The following is a 15,174-nucleotide window of genomic DNA, read 5'->3' on the forward strand; positions in this document are numbered from 1 at the left end:
AAAATTTATTTTTGTGTCCATAATATATATTTTATTAATTATAATGCTCATTTGCAAACTTTGTTGTATTCCACACAGTATGCATTAAAAACCCAACCGGTTTCCTTCTTTTCAGGTCATTAGAGTTATCGTAAACCTCTAGATAAATACCTGAAAATATCGAAACCGGTTGAGTTTTTTCATTAGTACTGTATTGAATACTAAATGGTTTAGTTTTGAATTTATAATGTCACCATACCGCGAAGTGAATTCACAAAACATTATTCCGAATATATATATACATACGTTCGTGATCGTCTATTTCATCGCCTGGTGTGGCCCTAAAAGTAAAAATGAGCAAAAATTGGTCTTTAGCAACTGCTAGATTAGGAGAGGAAAAATTTGATTTAAATGCACGTTTACAGCACTATTCATAACATCTTCTCAACCACAATATCCATCTAATTATTAATAATATTTTCACCGCGGGAATAAACTGCCTCACGTTTGTATCCTGCCGTTTTATTCTGCCCTCAGCCTTGCTAATAAGGGACATGCAAATATCCTCACTTATCGTCAATTATTATCGATAATATACGGGAACATCGGCGACTGACTCCTTCTCCATCATGTTTAGCATGCTTATTCCAACGCTTTCATACCCCCTTTCCAGCCAAGGCCAAGTTCAGCATTCCTTCTGTTTTCTTTGTTTCGCCTCTTTAATGTTCAAGAGGCCTGTTCAGACAATTTCGCCTGCTAAAAAAGACAGAATCCTTCACTTCCATAAGCTTCCAAATTTGTTTACATAAATATCGTCTTTTTCCTTTTCATTTTCGTCCAAATGATATGCATCGTGGGACACCCCCGTCCAGTTGCATCAAAATATTTGCAATTTGCATCAAAATTTTTGGACAAATATTTTGATGCAAATTTGACCGTGGGACACCGGCTTTACCTATGTGGCCTCTGTGTCAGCGCTTGGCGATGCTTTTTTGTCAAGGGCCCAGTGAATGGTTGGTTTCATCCTATTGGATGAAAATTTAGAACCTGCCCTATCCATTTGGACAAAACGGTGTTTTGTACAAATGATAGTACCAAAAGCCAGTTGGATGAAATTTTGACCGTGGGATAGGGTGCGCGTTAGTTGCATCAAATTTTGATGCAAATATTTTGATTCAAATTTGACCGTTGGATATCGCACAGTGGGCGGAAATCGGAAAAAGCAGGACAAAATTACAAAATGACTTTTTTTGAGTTATAAACTTGAAACTTCGCAGGTATACTCAAAACTAATTGAAATTTAAGGATATGCACTTAATTTTACAAAGATCCTACCCGATTCTGAGACACCCAGGCTTAAACGTGAGCAACGTTCCATAAAAACGCCCGTCTTCAATTTTCTCTGAAAATCTTCCAAAGTAAGTAGAAGGTGAAGTTGTAGGTGGATTCATGCAGAATAAAAAACCACATAATCTGTTGGCATGGTTTTCTTTCTTTAATTTTCCGTAATCTTTAAGAATATCATCGATCAATTCTTACCGTGCAGTTACAAAATGGCGGACACTGTTTTGCGACAAAGTTCTACATTGAGGTAGAGTTTCAAATGATTCGGCAAAGCCACGCAAAGTAACTTATATGAGAGCATTCTTTGAAGATTTTTTTTAGGTGTTTATGCCGTTATCTTGGAAATAAGTTTGCGACGCCGAAAATTACATTGATTTATCGATCGTGCGGCAGGGTTCGTCTGCGCGCGTCGGGAGTTGGATTAGCCGCGACGCGGTAATGTTATTGAAATTGTATGGGTTTTAACGCTCAGCATTCACCGTTTTTATGTTTTTATTCAAGACACCGATTCTCAAATGGTCTGTGGTGAAGACAGTGGAAGTATTTTAGCCGAGGTGAGTGCACGTTTCATTGAAGTTCATTTCGTTTTCTTTGGATACGATCGAAGACCATGCTTCTATTAAAAGCGTTCACACTTCGAAAAAGTGACTTGTTTTCCCGGAAATCATACTAATACCTACCAGAAAGATACCAGCTGAGACTAATACCTTCTTTACTCTCCGATCCCTCACCCTAAGGATTTTACTGCGAAAACGGACGTTTTATGACACCGCGTAGCGGAGCCTTAGACCGTCTTAACGGGGTATGTCCACGGGAACATCTAATATCTAATAAGAATATTTGTATAAATTTGTACTATTTCAAACTGCTCTAAAACATCAAGCCTTGTGCCGTTACTGAAGGGGTGGAGAAAATTCTGGTTGAAAATGACAAGAATGAAAAGTATGTACCAAATGTTTGGCGATAAGTGACGTTTCATCCCAGTTTCCTGCACCTTCTATGTTCTTTCATTCTCATAATAAAACTTCTGGCTGTTCGACCAATGAAACTCAAGTGGCATGATTCACAATTAACTTTGTAAATGCCGGATTGATGGATGGGTTCTATTTTGTCTTTGTTACGACACAGAACTTCACCGAGAGTGCAAGGGTTGTAAAAAGAAGCATTGAATTTATTTTTGGGGAATTTGTTTGCAAGCCTGTTGGAAAGGTCTCCCACAAAAAATGACCGGCACCAAATTTTAGAATTCTCTGTGATGGGGGAAGGGAGCAAAGCTGTGAAATAGCTCGCGTTTTCAACTTTCTCTGAAGGATTTTAGTTTAAGTATTAAAGCTGTAGCCATTTGAAATTGCAATTGATTTCATTGTGGAAAGTTCACAATTGAAGTTGACTGCATTTAAAGGTATATTGACCAATCTATGTAACATAGAATGGAAGGAGGATAACTTTTGGGAGGTCGGATGGCATCAGTAACTCGGAATGATTGTATCACCATAACAAGGGTTTCTGTATAAACCAAATTCATGTTTGTCATCAACTATGGATATGGAGAGATCGAGAAAGTTTAGGTGCTTTTTGGATTCTATTTCTGCTACGAAGGTAATATTAGGATGTCGAGGATTTAAAAGATTCAGAAAATTATCTAATTGTCTGACAATTCCGGTCCAGCGGCAAATGATGTAGTCAACATACCTAGCGGTACCAGAAGATGTTAGATGAGATAGAATGCCCGAATAAAATAATTGGCGTTTTGAATTGTCCGTAAATATTTCGGCTATTACAGGTAAAAGGGAATACCACATCGCAAGGCCGTCTGTTTGGTGATAAATATTCTTATTGTACAAAATATAATTTTGGCTGGCACTCTGTTCTATTAGACAATGAAGTTCACAAGACACACTGATTTTAATATTGTGGTCTCTCAATAAGTAACAAAGTTGTTTGTACAGGTACAGAAGTAAATAGATTTTTTAGGTCAAATGAAACTAGCTTGGAGTTGGATGGTGACGTATGAGGTGTTGAAGTTTCTGTGGCAAAATAATGGGGCTATTAATATTATATTTTGGTGAAAAACCAGGCAATTGCCTAAAGATGATATTTAATTTAGGGGCTAATTTATAAAATTACAGCAGGAAGATAAAGCTTTTTTAACACTTTTTTGGAATCTATCCGTTGGATCACGGGGGAGAATCACGAATGAGGTATCCTCCAACACATCATCACATTTGGCGATGCATGAGACCTTATTACGGATTAGCACACTGTTCCTTTTTTCTGCTTTGGAAATAATAAAATCTTCTTCGTTTACCTTCTAATTGATTGATCAAAATCAACTTTGTTGTGATTAACTTTCATACGGTGAGATGTACTTGGATTAGCAAAGGTAATATAATTATATATATTTCACAATTTTATTTTCCTACATTCTCGCACCGGAGGGCTACTTGTACGTCGACTCCGTCGAAATGTTTTTACATCAGATGGAAGTTTTTTAACCTTCTATAAACACATCACTAGTTTTTACTCGTTGGGACATAAGTCCCCAACAATGGAGGAAAATGAGTGTTACACCTCGGGAAAATCATTGATAGATGACATTTCAGCCACTCAGAGGAAGTACCTCCGGAAAGGCTCGTCAACAGGTCGGTTGCAGTTCGAAGTTTTGACTTAAAACTTTATGTTGCATGATCTCTGCCTTCTCTTCGGGTTTCCACTGCGTCCGTTGCCTTTTGGCGAGAACAGTTTCGACAAAAGCCAACGGACGCGGTGGAAACCCGAAGAGAATGCAGAGATAATCTGATCAACGCCGCGAAAATCTTCGAACCTACTTTATGTTGCATGATTATAACAAATCCTGTATTAGTGTTGAAAATCTGTATTTAAATGAATAACTTGTTATCAAAGACAAAATATAGGTTTTGGACTGTTAAAATGTGTACGAAAAGCAATCAATATCTAATATACATAGAATCAAATGTTTTATAACAATTAATGAATGGATAACTCAAGATTCTAACGCGATAACATATTTTAGCCTACAAATTAAGATTCCCCATGAGGCCTACGAAACAAATTTTGCTTGCAGTTTCGATACGCAAAACTGCATAATAGGAGGTTTAATTCCGAAAAAGGGGAGGGCGGATAGTTTTGAATGGCCATATTTTTCTAGTGCCGCAGCAACTTACAATTAGAATATGCCAAAATACTCCATTCGTTATTGCTATATAAATGCTCACCGCGTAAAATGTATCTTTGGATATTTAGTTTTTCGGCCCCTGGGAGAAGGTATTCATTCATATAATGAGGCAAGAATTTAAGCACTGAGTGAACCCGGGCCCAATTCCAGCCGCTATTTGTTTTACTTTTAAGAACCTCAACTAAATGCTAACGCTTAAAACAAAACTTTCCTCAACGGACAATGCGTCTTGTTATTGACGAGACGACGATTATCACAACTATGATCAGAATAAGGTCTCAAGGAAAGACAAAAACATGCATTAGATGATCCCCGGCCCCATACGTAAGACCTGAAGTAGAAAACTGGTACAGCCGAAAGAAACCTTTCCATTTTCGACGTGGTAACAGAATGGGCCATTACTCATCCCGCTATCGAGCAAACAAATCAAGGTCACCGACCACCCCTATTCCCAAAAATGCTACTGCTGATCCATACCTCTTTGTGTTCGTTTGAAGCTGTGCGCTTAAGAATTCATTACCAAATACTTTTAAGCTTTAGTTACCAACTGTGGTGAAGAGGCTATGACCGTTAGCGAAAGGCAAACAGTGCATTGTTGTTCAGTGTTGAGATCCAATCTCGCATTCCCTTTTTATTGTAATATTCCGGCACTTGGTGTTGTAAATAGCATTTACACTTCACCAAAGTGAGGTATTTCCTATCTGAAATTCTGAAGCACACTACGCGAAATGTATTTCATTCGATATGTTGATCGTTCAACGATGCGATGACCATCAATAAGATTTATATTGTCTCTTGAAGCGAAAAGATCTTCCCTCACGGAAAATCTCTTCCTCGTCAAAACAAAACCCTCGCCTCGCCAACCTATCTGATGGCAAAACGAACTCCTTAGGAGGCGGGAGCTTTCTGCGTAGACCCAGGCCAGTGAGGAAAGCCTGACGAGGTGCGGCCATTAAAAATGCATAACTCCCTTTGTAATTGAGATAAAGTTACAACTCTTTCACCAAAAATAAATTTATAGTTTTGTCCAAATTTCATACGCAGCATATATGGACCTATATCGTAAGATACGAAAGTTAGCAGGCGATTGATTTTTACCCTGCAAAATTCCAAATTTTTCGTCCGAAAGATATATAAACACACATAACAACGTTGAAACTGAGTTATGAACAAATTAAAGTTTACTAGTGTGGAAAAAAATGTGCTATGAACATATCCTGCAAGTTTCAACTTTATACTAAGAACCGTCTGCCGGAAAATGGATTAGGAATATAAACTCGGAAAAGTCAAGTAACTAGCCGACATTCGAGAAAATATTTTTTATAACAATTGTTATAAACAAAATCGAATAATTAATGTCTTCTCTAAACGTAGCAACCCTTTCTGCTTCAGAATATATTTTTAGACTTGTGGAACGAGCAAATTAAAAAAATTGCCAAAATTCTTCTAGTGACATCTGGTTAATCGCTCTAGAACTACACCAAAAACGTATACGATTTTTGTACGTGTGGTGAGCTCTCTATATATACTTACTTTATAAACTTAATGCATATTTTTTAATTTTATTATTGTTTTTAATAGCATATGTAGTATTATTTATTAGTATACGTGACGTTTTTTTGGACCGTGTGGTGCGCATGTGGGAGTCCAATTGCATGCTGCATGCTGGTGATTGATCACCACCTGCCAAACACCCTAGAGGTGGCTCACGGGGTACTATGTAGATGTACACTCCGACGGCGGTTATATCTATATGTCCCTCGCGCTCGGCTCCCTGCTTCAACATTCCTCTCCTTAGGTCTATTGTTTATTCTCAAAATTCACAATATGGCGGGTCCCTTATTTTTATTATAAGCCATGAGGTGGTGAAAGAAAAATTGGCGAGGCCTGCGTTATGTTTCAATGTGTTGAATGGAGTGGAATCATAACTTTAAATGAGACCTGTGTTACTAGACGTTTAACTCTGAAATGAGTGAGTGCCATTGGAATAATGCCGAGGCGAAATGGCATGGCAATAAATCACGTCCCTGATGTTGTTTTCCGTTGGGTGCGCAGGTGAGGAGCGTGGTTGGTGCGATGGTGCGTGGCGATGGATAGCCTGCAGGTGGCGCTGTCCGGCAGCAGCAAGTCGTCCAGCAGAAGCGCCTCCCCCGCCCGACCCCTGCCCCTCGCCGCATCGCCCCCCACCGCCCCTGCTGCTGCGGCTGCTGCTGCTTCCCACACACCCAACGCATCGCATGGGTGAGTACTGCGCGCGTTGCATTCTCTCGTTGCTGCTGCTTGTTCACTCATAGTTCGTATTTTGAGGGTGCGCTGTGACTATTGGAGGTGCCCGGTGGCTGCCTTCGCCCATAGCGAGGACGCTTCTCCCGTCGCCCATCTGCTTCTCCATCATCTAGGCGAGAATGACCGTTGTGCACTTGAGCCCAGAGATTTTATTTGCTGCCTCTGTATTAATTTCCTTCGAAGAGCCATGTAAACAAAATAATGCGCGCGGTCTCCATTACACTTTCGGGTTTCATTTACCTAAGGACAAAAAACCGACCGACGGCAAAAAATAAATATACTTTTCAAAGTAGATCTCTTAGGCTTACCCGATTGTAATCCACTTGCTAGAGTATTTTTACTGTTAGATTAAATAAATTAAATAGATTATAGAGAAAAAAGACTGCGAGGAATATGAATGATTTAGAAATATTTGCGAAGGATAATTTATTTTGCTCTCCCTCACGAAGTTTTCCTTACCATTCAGAAGAAGACATTAAGTTACTACTTCGCCGATATTCTTACATCAAGAGACATGTCGTTGGACATTGAGTGTTAACTTCGGAAACACTGGTTAAAAGTCGTACTGTTAATCAGGTTTCTCAATTTTATAACATTACCCCAACGATCAACATTACTTTGAACGGAAAATTTCCCACTAAAAGTTCTGTTCGTTACGAACAACTACTGTTTGCGATGGAACGAACCAAAACAAACGGCGAGCAAACAGCCAATAAGCTTCTTTCTTTACCCTAGAGAGGTAGATAGGGAGTTTGGGACATTTCTCGTATACTTCTGTTGCATGAGGGGTTCGGTTCAAAATCACGGATCATTCAAAATCAACACGACTACGGTATTTTAGCACTATCGGAATTTCGACGCTCGTTTCTTTAATGCGGCGATGACCGCTAGTTGTCTCCTCTGTTGCAGGTAGTTCAAAACGTGTCATTCATGAGGCCACTGCCCTTGAAATGAACTTGGAATCAATTTGCCTCGATTGCTGGCGCTTTCGAAAATTGCGAACTGCCATCGTGTTGCGCAGTTGCTGGAGTTGTACAGTTGAAGTTCCTCGGAGCCGGAGAGAACAACAGCGAAACTAAGATGAGGCGGCGTTGCTTTTTTTTAATGAATATTATCTCGGGTTTCCCACTGGGTGTGGTTGTGGGTAATTGCTCCCAACTTTTCAATGGCTGAGACCGCCGTCGTCTTCAGGGGTAGAATCTGGAGCCTAATTCCAAACGGTATTGATTGTTTATTGATTTTTTTATAGCCTTGGTTACCCTGTTTGTTGTTTACGCATAAAGTGATTAGTTATGATATTCCACTTACTGCTTAGTAGGAAGCCTTGTTTCCTTTTATGCTATTCTACTATAGATTAACTTCAATCTCCTTCTGTACAATGCGATCGCTATAATCATTCGCGCGGCACAGAACCTTCGTATTTTTTAAATCCATTCTATGACGTGGTCCAAGCAATGCTTTAGGACAGCCGACTTCAATTGGTTAAGAAAACATATGCATCTTTCATGCTCCTTTATCCGTTTTTCCATCAAACCGTAAGCCGGGAAAAACTAAAATTCTACATAGTTTTTTGCGGCAGCATATATGTAATGGGGAAGTGTGTATCTATTGTAGAAGCGTGTATCTATTGGAGAAGCGTGTGTCGATTGGAGGAGCGTGTCGTTATGGGGAGGGCAGTCGTCCTCGTGCGATGCTTGAAGTTGGAATGACATGATCCTGCGGTATCTTTTGGTGTGCAGTTTTACATTTGGCATGCTAAAAGCTTTAGAAATTGGTAATTTTCTTTGATTAGCCACGTTTGACGTTTTTTTATTTAACCCGCTCGTGAAATTTTGCTCGTAATGTTTTCTTGCAGTGTGATTCAAAAATATTTTTTCTTTGGCTTGATGAATTAAACAAGGCATTAAAAATGTGGAGAGAGTGCTATGTGCTCCTTCTTTCACATTGATAATTGCTCGGCCGTTTTTCAATATTGGGAAATAGTTCGCGGAATATTTTAGCATTTCTGGGCGATCTTTCGCAAACGAAGTCAAAAGTTCAGCCAGGTAAATCGAAGATATGGTTGATTAACTTTAGAATGATATTAGCATTATTACTTACTGCGCTGGTGAGTTTTGTTAAAATACCTGAGGAGGATAATTGAAAGCAAGCTAATCTTAAGAAAGATTTAGCGCTTTTCCGGCGAATTGACTGCGTGAAGAGTTCTCACTTCTCAGCCGTGAGGAAGATGGCCGAGACGGACGTAGAAACGTCGGCTGTGATGCAGTCGGTGGCGATCGCGAGAACTCTTCACACATGCTAATCTTAATGCGTTGGAGTATTCCTGAAATTCATGGCGAGATAATATAGCCTTTTTTGCAAAATATGAAATGATTCTCTGAAGTTTCAAGTTCGTTGACGTTTGATGCGGAGGAAGTAATTGGCTGATTAATTATTGCAGAGGTTTTTTAATTTTTTAAAATCTTCCTCTTCTTGATTTCTCACGGTATCAATTCTCTCTTTAAAGATGTGGAACGTTTCGAGAGAATATGTTTAATATATAAAACATATAAATGGTTTTGTGTGAACAAATGTTACCTTAAGTCCTTGACGTACTTATGTCATGGGCTCGTTGTTTCTCTTTTACTGCGTTAATTTTTTTTCTAGTGGCTTATGTGTGATTCTGATATTGTTTCATGTACCTCATTCATCAATTGATCTATGATGTAACTTGATGGTAAGAAGTTACTGTACCATATTTTGTTGATTAATCCATTCATCAATGGAGTCATTTTGATAAAGAGGGGCTTCATCATTTTTGGGAGGGAAGTGTTCTCTGCATTTCCACCGGTTTAAGTCGTCGTGCATCACCAAAATTTCAGTGGGCGACTCGTCATCAGCGTGTTTGAGTGAATTTAATAGAAGTGAGTGAGGTATCATTTTCTATGTTAATTGCGATGCATTATTGTTGGCCCTATATGCCATTTCATGATTTATCTTCTTAAGCAGCTATTGTAACAACTTTTGAAGTAAGCTCAAGTAACCCATTTTCTAGATTAGTTCGACATGTATTGAATATATATTGGGTACGTAAATGGTCTATGTTGTATGTTACAAGTAAATAATGAGACTATTGGATTTGGGGCTAATTTAAATAAAAAATCAATTTACCAGAATGCTGAACACTTATTAGTATAGTGCACAGACAAAACTCTCGCCATTCAACGAAACGACTTTTTCACCAGACGACGGGTCAGCCGCTCTCTACTGGTAAGTGGGCGGCTTGACGAGAACAGAAGTCCCAACGGGATGTGGAAACCGTGGTTGGCTGACCCATTTGAATATGGCCTCTGACAGGAGCTTCTTTCTGTCTTACACATTTTTGGCTAACGTCCGACTGGCTGACGAGCTTAAGTGGCCGTATTTATATTACACATTTATTCAATTTATGGATCGCTAATTGCAGAAAGGCATTATATTCAAGTTGGACGATTTTTTTACTTTAAATTGTTACTAGGTGCAAGACTCAATGTTTCCTACTAAAAAAGAAACAGGCCACTCTAATATCATCCAGCGGACATGTTTACTTTGAGTAGGAAACGTTGAGTCTTGCACCAAGCAACTATTTAAAGAAAAAGAAAGAAAAATTGGCCATGATTCCTTTCTACAGTTAGCGATTCATATGCATTTATTACCAGTCACTAAGCCGTTCAAATTCTGCTTTCAATGCAGACAATGAAGTCTAACAGCTAACTTAGGCCTTAATTTAATGCAATTGATTGCAATCTAAATATTTGAAAAGAACCCACTCTTTGTCTAAAACCCGTGGGCTTTTTCTGGTGTTTTTTTTTCGGGTCGGGTGAAATCGTGCCTGCCCTGGTCCCTCGTGATGTTCGACCGCAGTTCCGTCTTGTCCCGAGCATTGAATTAATTAATTAATTAATTAAAAGGAGAATTAATGCCTCCTTAATCTTCGTGGCTATCGTCCTACCACACGTCTCATCTTCACGCCATCGCCGCATTGGCGTAGTCATGGTGATGTACGACCATTTAAACCGGTGGAAAACCCGAGAAGACGTGGCACATTGTTGGGAGTGTTTTCCATCTATGAATTATTTTACTTCAAATGGAGGGTGTATTGAATGATCGCTTCGCTCAGTGTCTCACTGCCAATTGTTTCCAGGGAAATCCAAGTGTGCTTTGAGTAATTTCAAGTGATATCCATTTATTAGCAATGCCTGTCAATTGTTGGTTCACAGGTAAAATCATTGGAAGCGTACCCCCGCCGAGGTTGATCGCTCCCTTCGATCAAATGACTCGATAAATTCAATGGTCACTTTCGTTGAGAAATTTCTCTCAGCGATTGATCTGTCACGAAAAATTATTAGGACCCGTTTACAATGAAAAAGGTTTTAAATACAGCACTTTGAGATTCCACTACCCATACAATACTGCTTCAGAGTACATTGAGAAATATAGCGCTCACTTGGCCAAATGGGAAACGGGAAAAGACGCATTGAGTTAGGTCGATTTTTAATTCATGGAGTTGACCGCGATTTGAAATTAGGTACCCTTCTAACGGTTTTATAGCGCGAGGAGCCACCGCAAGCGTCGCCTCAGTCGAAAATGGAAGGGGCGGGAGGGGAAGGATAAGGATCTGGAGAAGTAAGGAAGCTCCTTTCGCTTCGAGGAAAAAACTACTATGAGGTTACTCGGGAGCAACGAGACTATATATGTATAGTGTTTATCTTTTAGATCATCGCCATCATTGCCTTCTCATGGGCAGAGCAGAGCTTCAGTGGAGCGCCTGCGTCGAAGCTTTCATGATGCTTCCGGCTGCTGATATTAGTCTAGTCCTAGTGGGCTCAAGGGCGGTATACAATAACATATCGCATTTAATGTCGCAACTCAATCGATTTAAAAATTAATTGCTTGCACAAAATTTAAAAAAAGAGTAATTTCAATCAAGGCGCATTTCCAACCATATTTAAAGAAAAATAGGCGTATCAATAGAAACTCCGTCGCTTTCAGTACGTTTACGTTTTGTATCATTCCTAAAGTTGAAACTCAGAAGTGATAGAAGACGATATGTATTTGTTAGCGTCATTCGAGCACTTGGTTCTGTATCTCTGGGAAGAATTATACGTCACTCAATATGCTTTGGGTTGCAAAAAGATTTGAAAAAGTACTGAGCAAGGGATGGCTAAACAACTCATTGTAACGAGAATAGCGTTGGGTCCATTAATGGTAGACCAGTTTACGGAGTACTAATATATAATAATGGGTTAATCAGGTCTCTTAGAAGCCTTTTTCTCACCATCGCATTCGCAGCTAATTGCTTGAAAATTTCTTTGAGAATAACGTAATTTGAATAAGTATTCGACCAATCAAGACGTAACTCTGTCATTATTTTCAGAGTTTTGAGCGTGTTGTTAGTGGTTTGAAAAATCATAGTAGAGGCATTAAAATACTTCGAAGCAAAAAGTAAATCAGAATAGGGTGGTTTCCTATTATTTTTTTATTGCCTAAGTCGAAAGATTATTACTCCTGGAGTACGTATTTCACGCTTTTAGATTTTTAAAGGACGGTATCTATTTTTCGCGATAAATTTAAAAGTGAATATTTTCAAGCGCGCGAAAACGCGACGGCTAAGTATGAATGATGGGAAAACTGCGTGTGACGTCGGTCTGGTTCCCGCTGCCGCAAGTGAGGTGACCTTGGGGCGAGGTTTTGAGCGCTGATACGACGCAGGATGCTAGCAGGTAGCAGAGTACCCTGCTAGCTGGTAGCGCTTGGCTTAAATAAGGATTATTAATACCTTATCAAACGAAGAAAACTTCCCGACCTGAGGCAGTTTTAATAGGTGATTATCAAGAGATATTTCCCTGAGCTCTGTGCTTCATGCATGCATTGGTAATCTCAGACGATGTAAAACTCCTATCTACTCGTGTAGAAACTATGTCCCTATGACGTCACGTGGAGTGGCATCGCATGGGCGCCAATCTGGCCTTTTTCAAATGAGGATAGAATTGACCATTGCCATTCGTCTAAACCGGTATTTCTAAAACCAAATAATTTGTATATTATGAATTCACTAATGGTGGGTAACGAATCGAAATCAATGCCTTTCGTTTTCTTTGATGAAGGAAACTACCCTATTGAGAATAAAATTACCTTTGAAATGACATATTATTCATCATTATGATGGCATGCACTGTAGTCCAGATATAAATTTGCAGCGGCGCATCATTTTGACGGTAGACTCGACCCCCACACTCAAGCACTGTCCCAACGAATAAATGAAAGTCACGACCACCTAGGCGAGAGTCTCGCACAGCAGTGGTGATTGCGACCCCTATGCTTATGGACAAAAATGCTTAAAACCTCCTCAAGTATTGTGGATTCCTCCTGATACACCCTGCGTCTGAAAACCTTGAGTCCGCTAATTTTTAAAATGGAATAACCCTTTCGCATAATTTGTGGCGTAGTGAATGCGATGGGAGTAGTGAAACTAAAATAGCAAAATCAAACTTTTGAAATGACTATTTTTAACCGGTAACTTGTCAGAAAAATATTAATTCAATGCCATAGCACGGCGTGTAAGGTTGAGAATACGATGTCAAAAATCGGAAAAAAGTTCTAATATCCTTTGTGTTGGAAGTCACAGATTAAATATCCCAGTTAAATGTAATGACATTGGCCATCGAACGGATGTTCGTGGGCTAGTTATTCCATTATATGTCAAGCTGTGTGTTGTGGATTGGTGGTACACAGAAAAAAATGTTTTGTTGTACATATTTACCTACCCTTTGTTATCGCAGCAAAAATCTTTTGTCAATATACCGACAGCAAAACTCATTGTAGCGTTAACAAATGGCCTCTGCTACCTTGAATCCACTAATCGAGCAAAATCCATTTTTTGCCAGTGTAACCACATTGGCTCCGGTTACAGTTCCGATTTTCTCCGCAAGATGTTAGATTTGCTGAGGAAGCTAATTCGTTTGTTACTTCGGTGTCAAGTTGCTTGTTTTTGCAATTTGCAAAACGTAATTTGCAATCGTAACAAGTGATATTGTTGCGCTGTTATTTCGTACTGCAGCAAAATATCGGTACCGAAGACGAAGTTTCTGCTGAATACTTAATGGGTTTTCGTTATAAATAATACACCGCCTGGTTTTATAGTAATTCACCATTTATTTGTAACATAAACCGTCTAATGTCTGCCATTTTGTGACAGAAACTTGAAAAAAATGCACAATAGATGAATGGCAGAGGAGTCTCTCTCTGGCTCAGGTCACTACTCTGGTGCCTATGCAAACATAATGTTAACAAATAGGCCTTTAACCAAAAGTAGCTACAAAATGTGGAATGTATCAAGAGATAAATTCATAAGCAACATCGTGATAAAATATTTCTCGGGATCTTGCATATCCTGCACTTTCATTTCTACTACAAGCATTTACGTGAAATAGTTACCTACATTAATCTAGTGTACCTTAACAACTCATATTTTTCTCCATTTGCCATCGTGTATGATACAATGGTAGAGGTCAACATTCAGGAAAGCCAACCCATTTGAGTAAATAATCTAGCATGTTCACTCAATCACAGGTTTCTTCGTTCAGCACAAACGAAACTGAGAAAATCCTATCTGTCAATATAAATCTAAGCTCAGCAAACTTTGGGCACAATTCTTCAGCACCAAGTACCTACAACAACTATGCCTGGTTTGTAATTTGTTCTTTTGCACACCATCCACTCCCTAAGCCCCCATCTCCAGAACTACCCCCTCCGCGAGACTTCCGCTCACCTTTATCCACTGCGTATCGCTCTGGATGCTTCAAGTAAACAAGCAAGGAATTGCACTGGGTATTAATTATTAAATCGTAACCCTCGATTGTGTGAGCACATGTTGTGTGCCTTTTTTGGCTATTGAAAGTCGATAATAAATTACATCATCCTTCCAAACGGTGTACTGCAGATGAAAAGAAATAACTACACTTGTCGCTAACAACAATAAATAACAGACAATTGCTACGATGGCTTACAAATTTGCTTTGTTGGCTCCGACGGCTTCATTTGCTAGATTCACAGATTCGAGAGAAAACATGACGTTCCACTGGTTACCAGTGACATTTAGCCGGGATAACAAATTATTTGCTACGTTTTTTTCTAATAACATTGTACTGTCGGCAAATTCTGAACCAGCAAATGGGCATTTGCACGAATTTCAAAAATATTTTTTTCCGTGTAGGGTATTTGGTGTGACACGTAGTGTGCTCGTTGCCGGAGAAGGAAGAGATGCATGTTTTCGTGTGTTTGCGTGGAATATCCGTGGCTATTTATGAATAGAGGCTGCTGCTCTCTTCCCGGGAAGTGTTTGTCGTGCG

The 15,174-nt window shown here is 39.4% G+C and overlaps 1 protein-coding gene across 3 annotated transcripts in view; it reads left to right on the top strand.

Annotated features, from left to right (window-relative positions):
* LOC124163549 (transmembrane and coiled-coil domains protein 2) overlaps positions 1 to 15,174 on the top strand; it is a 410,710-nt gene that overhangs the window by 118,156 nt on the left and 277,380 nt on the right. Inside the window, exon 2 of one of the 3 annotated variants that reach the window (XM_046540530.1) lies at positions 6,575 to 6,760. In XM_046540530.1, coding sequence (XP_046396486.1) covers positions 6,609 to 6,760 — 152 coding nt within the window. In that variant the 5' untranslated portion in view covers positions 6,575 to 6,608. Of the gene's footprint in view, positions 1 to 6,574; positions 6,761 to 15,174 lie in introns of those variants that run through there. The other 2 variants (XM_046540532.1, XM_046540528.1) reach the window with 2 other exon arrangements.

This window comes from Ischnura elegans, chromosome 8 (assembly GCF_921293095.1).
Source record: "Ischnura elegans chromosome 8, ioIscEleg1.1, whole genome shotgun sequence".
NCBI lineage: Eukaryota > Metazoa > Arthropoda > Insecta > Odonata > Coenagrionidae > Ischnura > Ischnura elegans.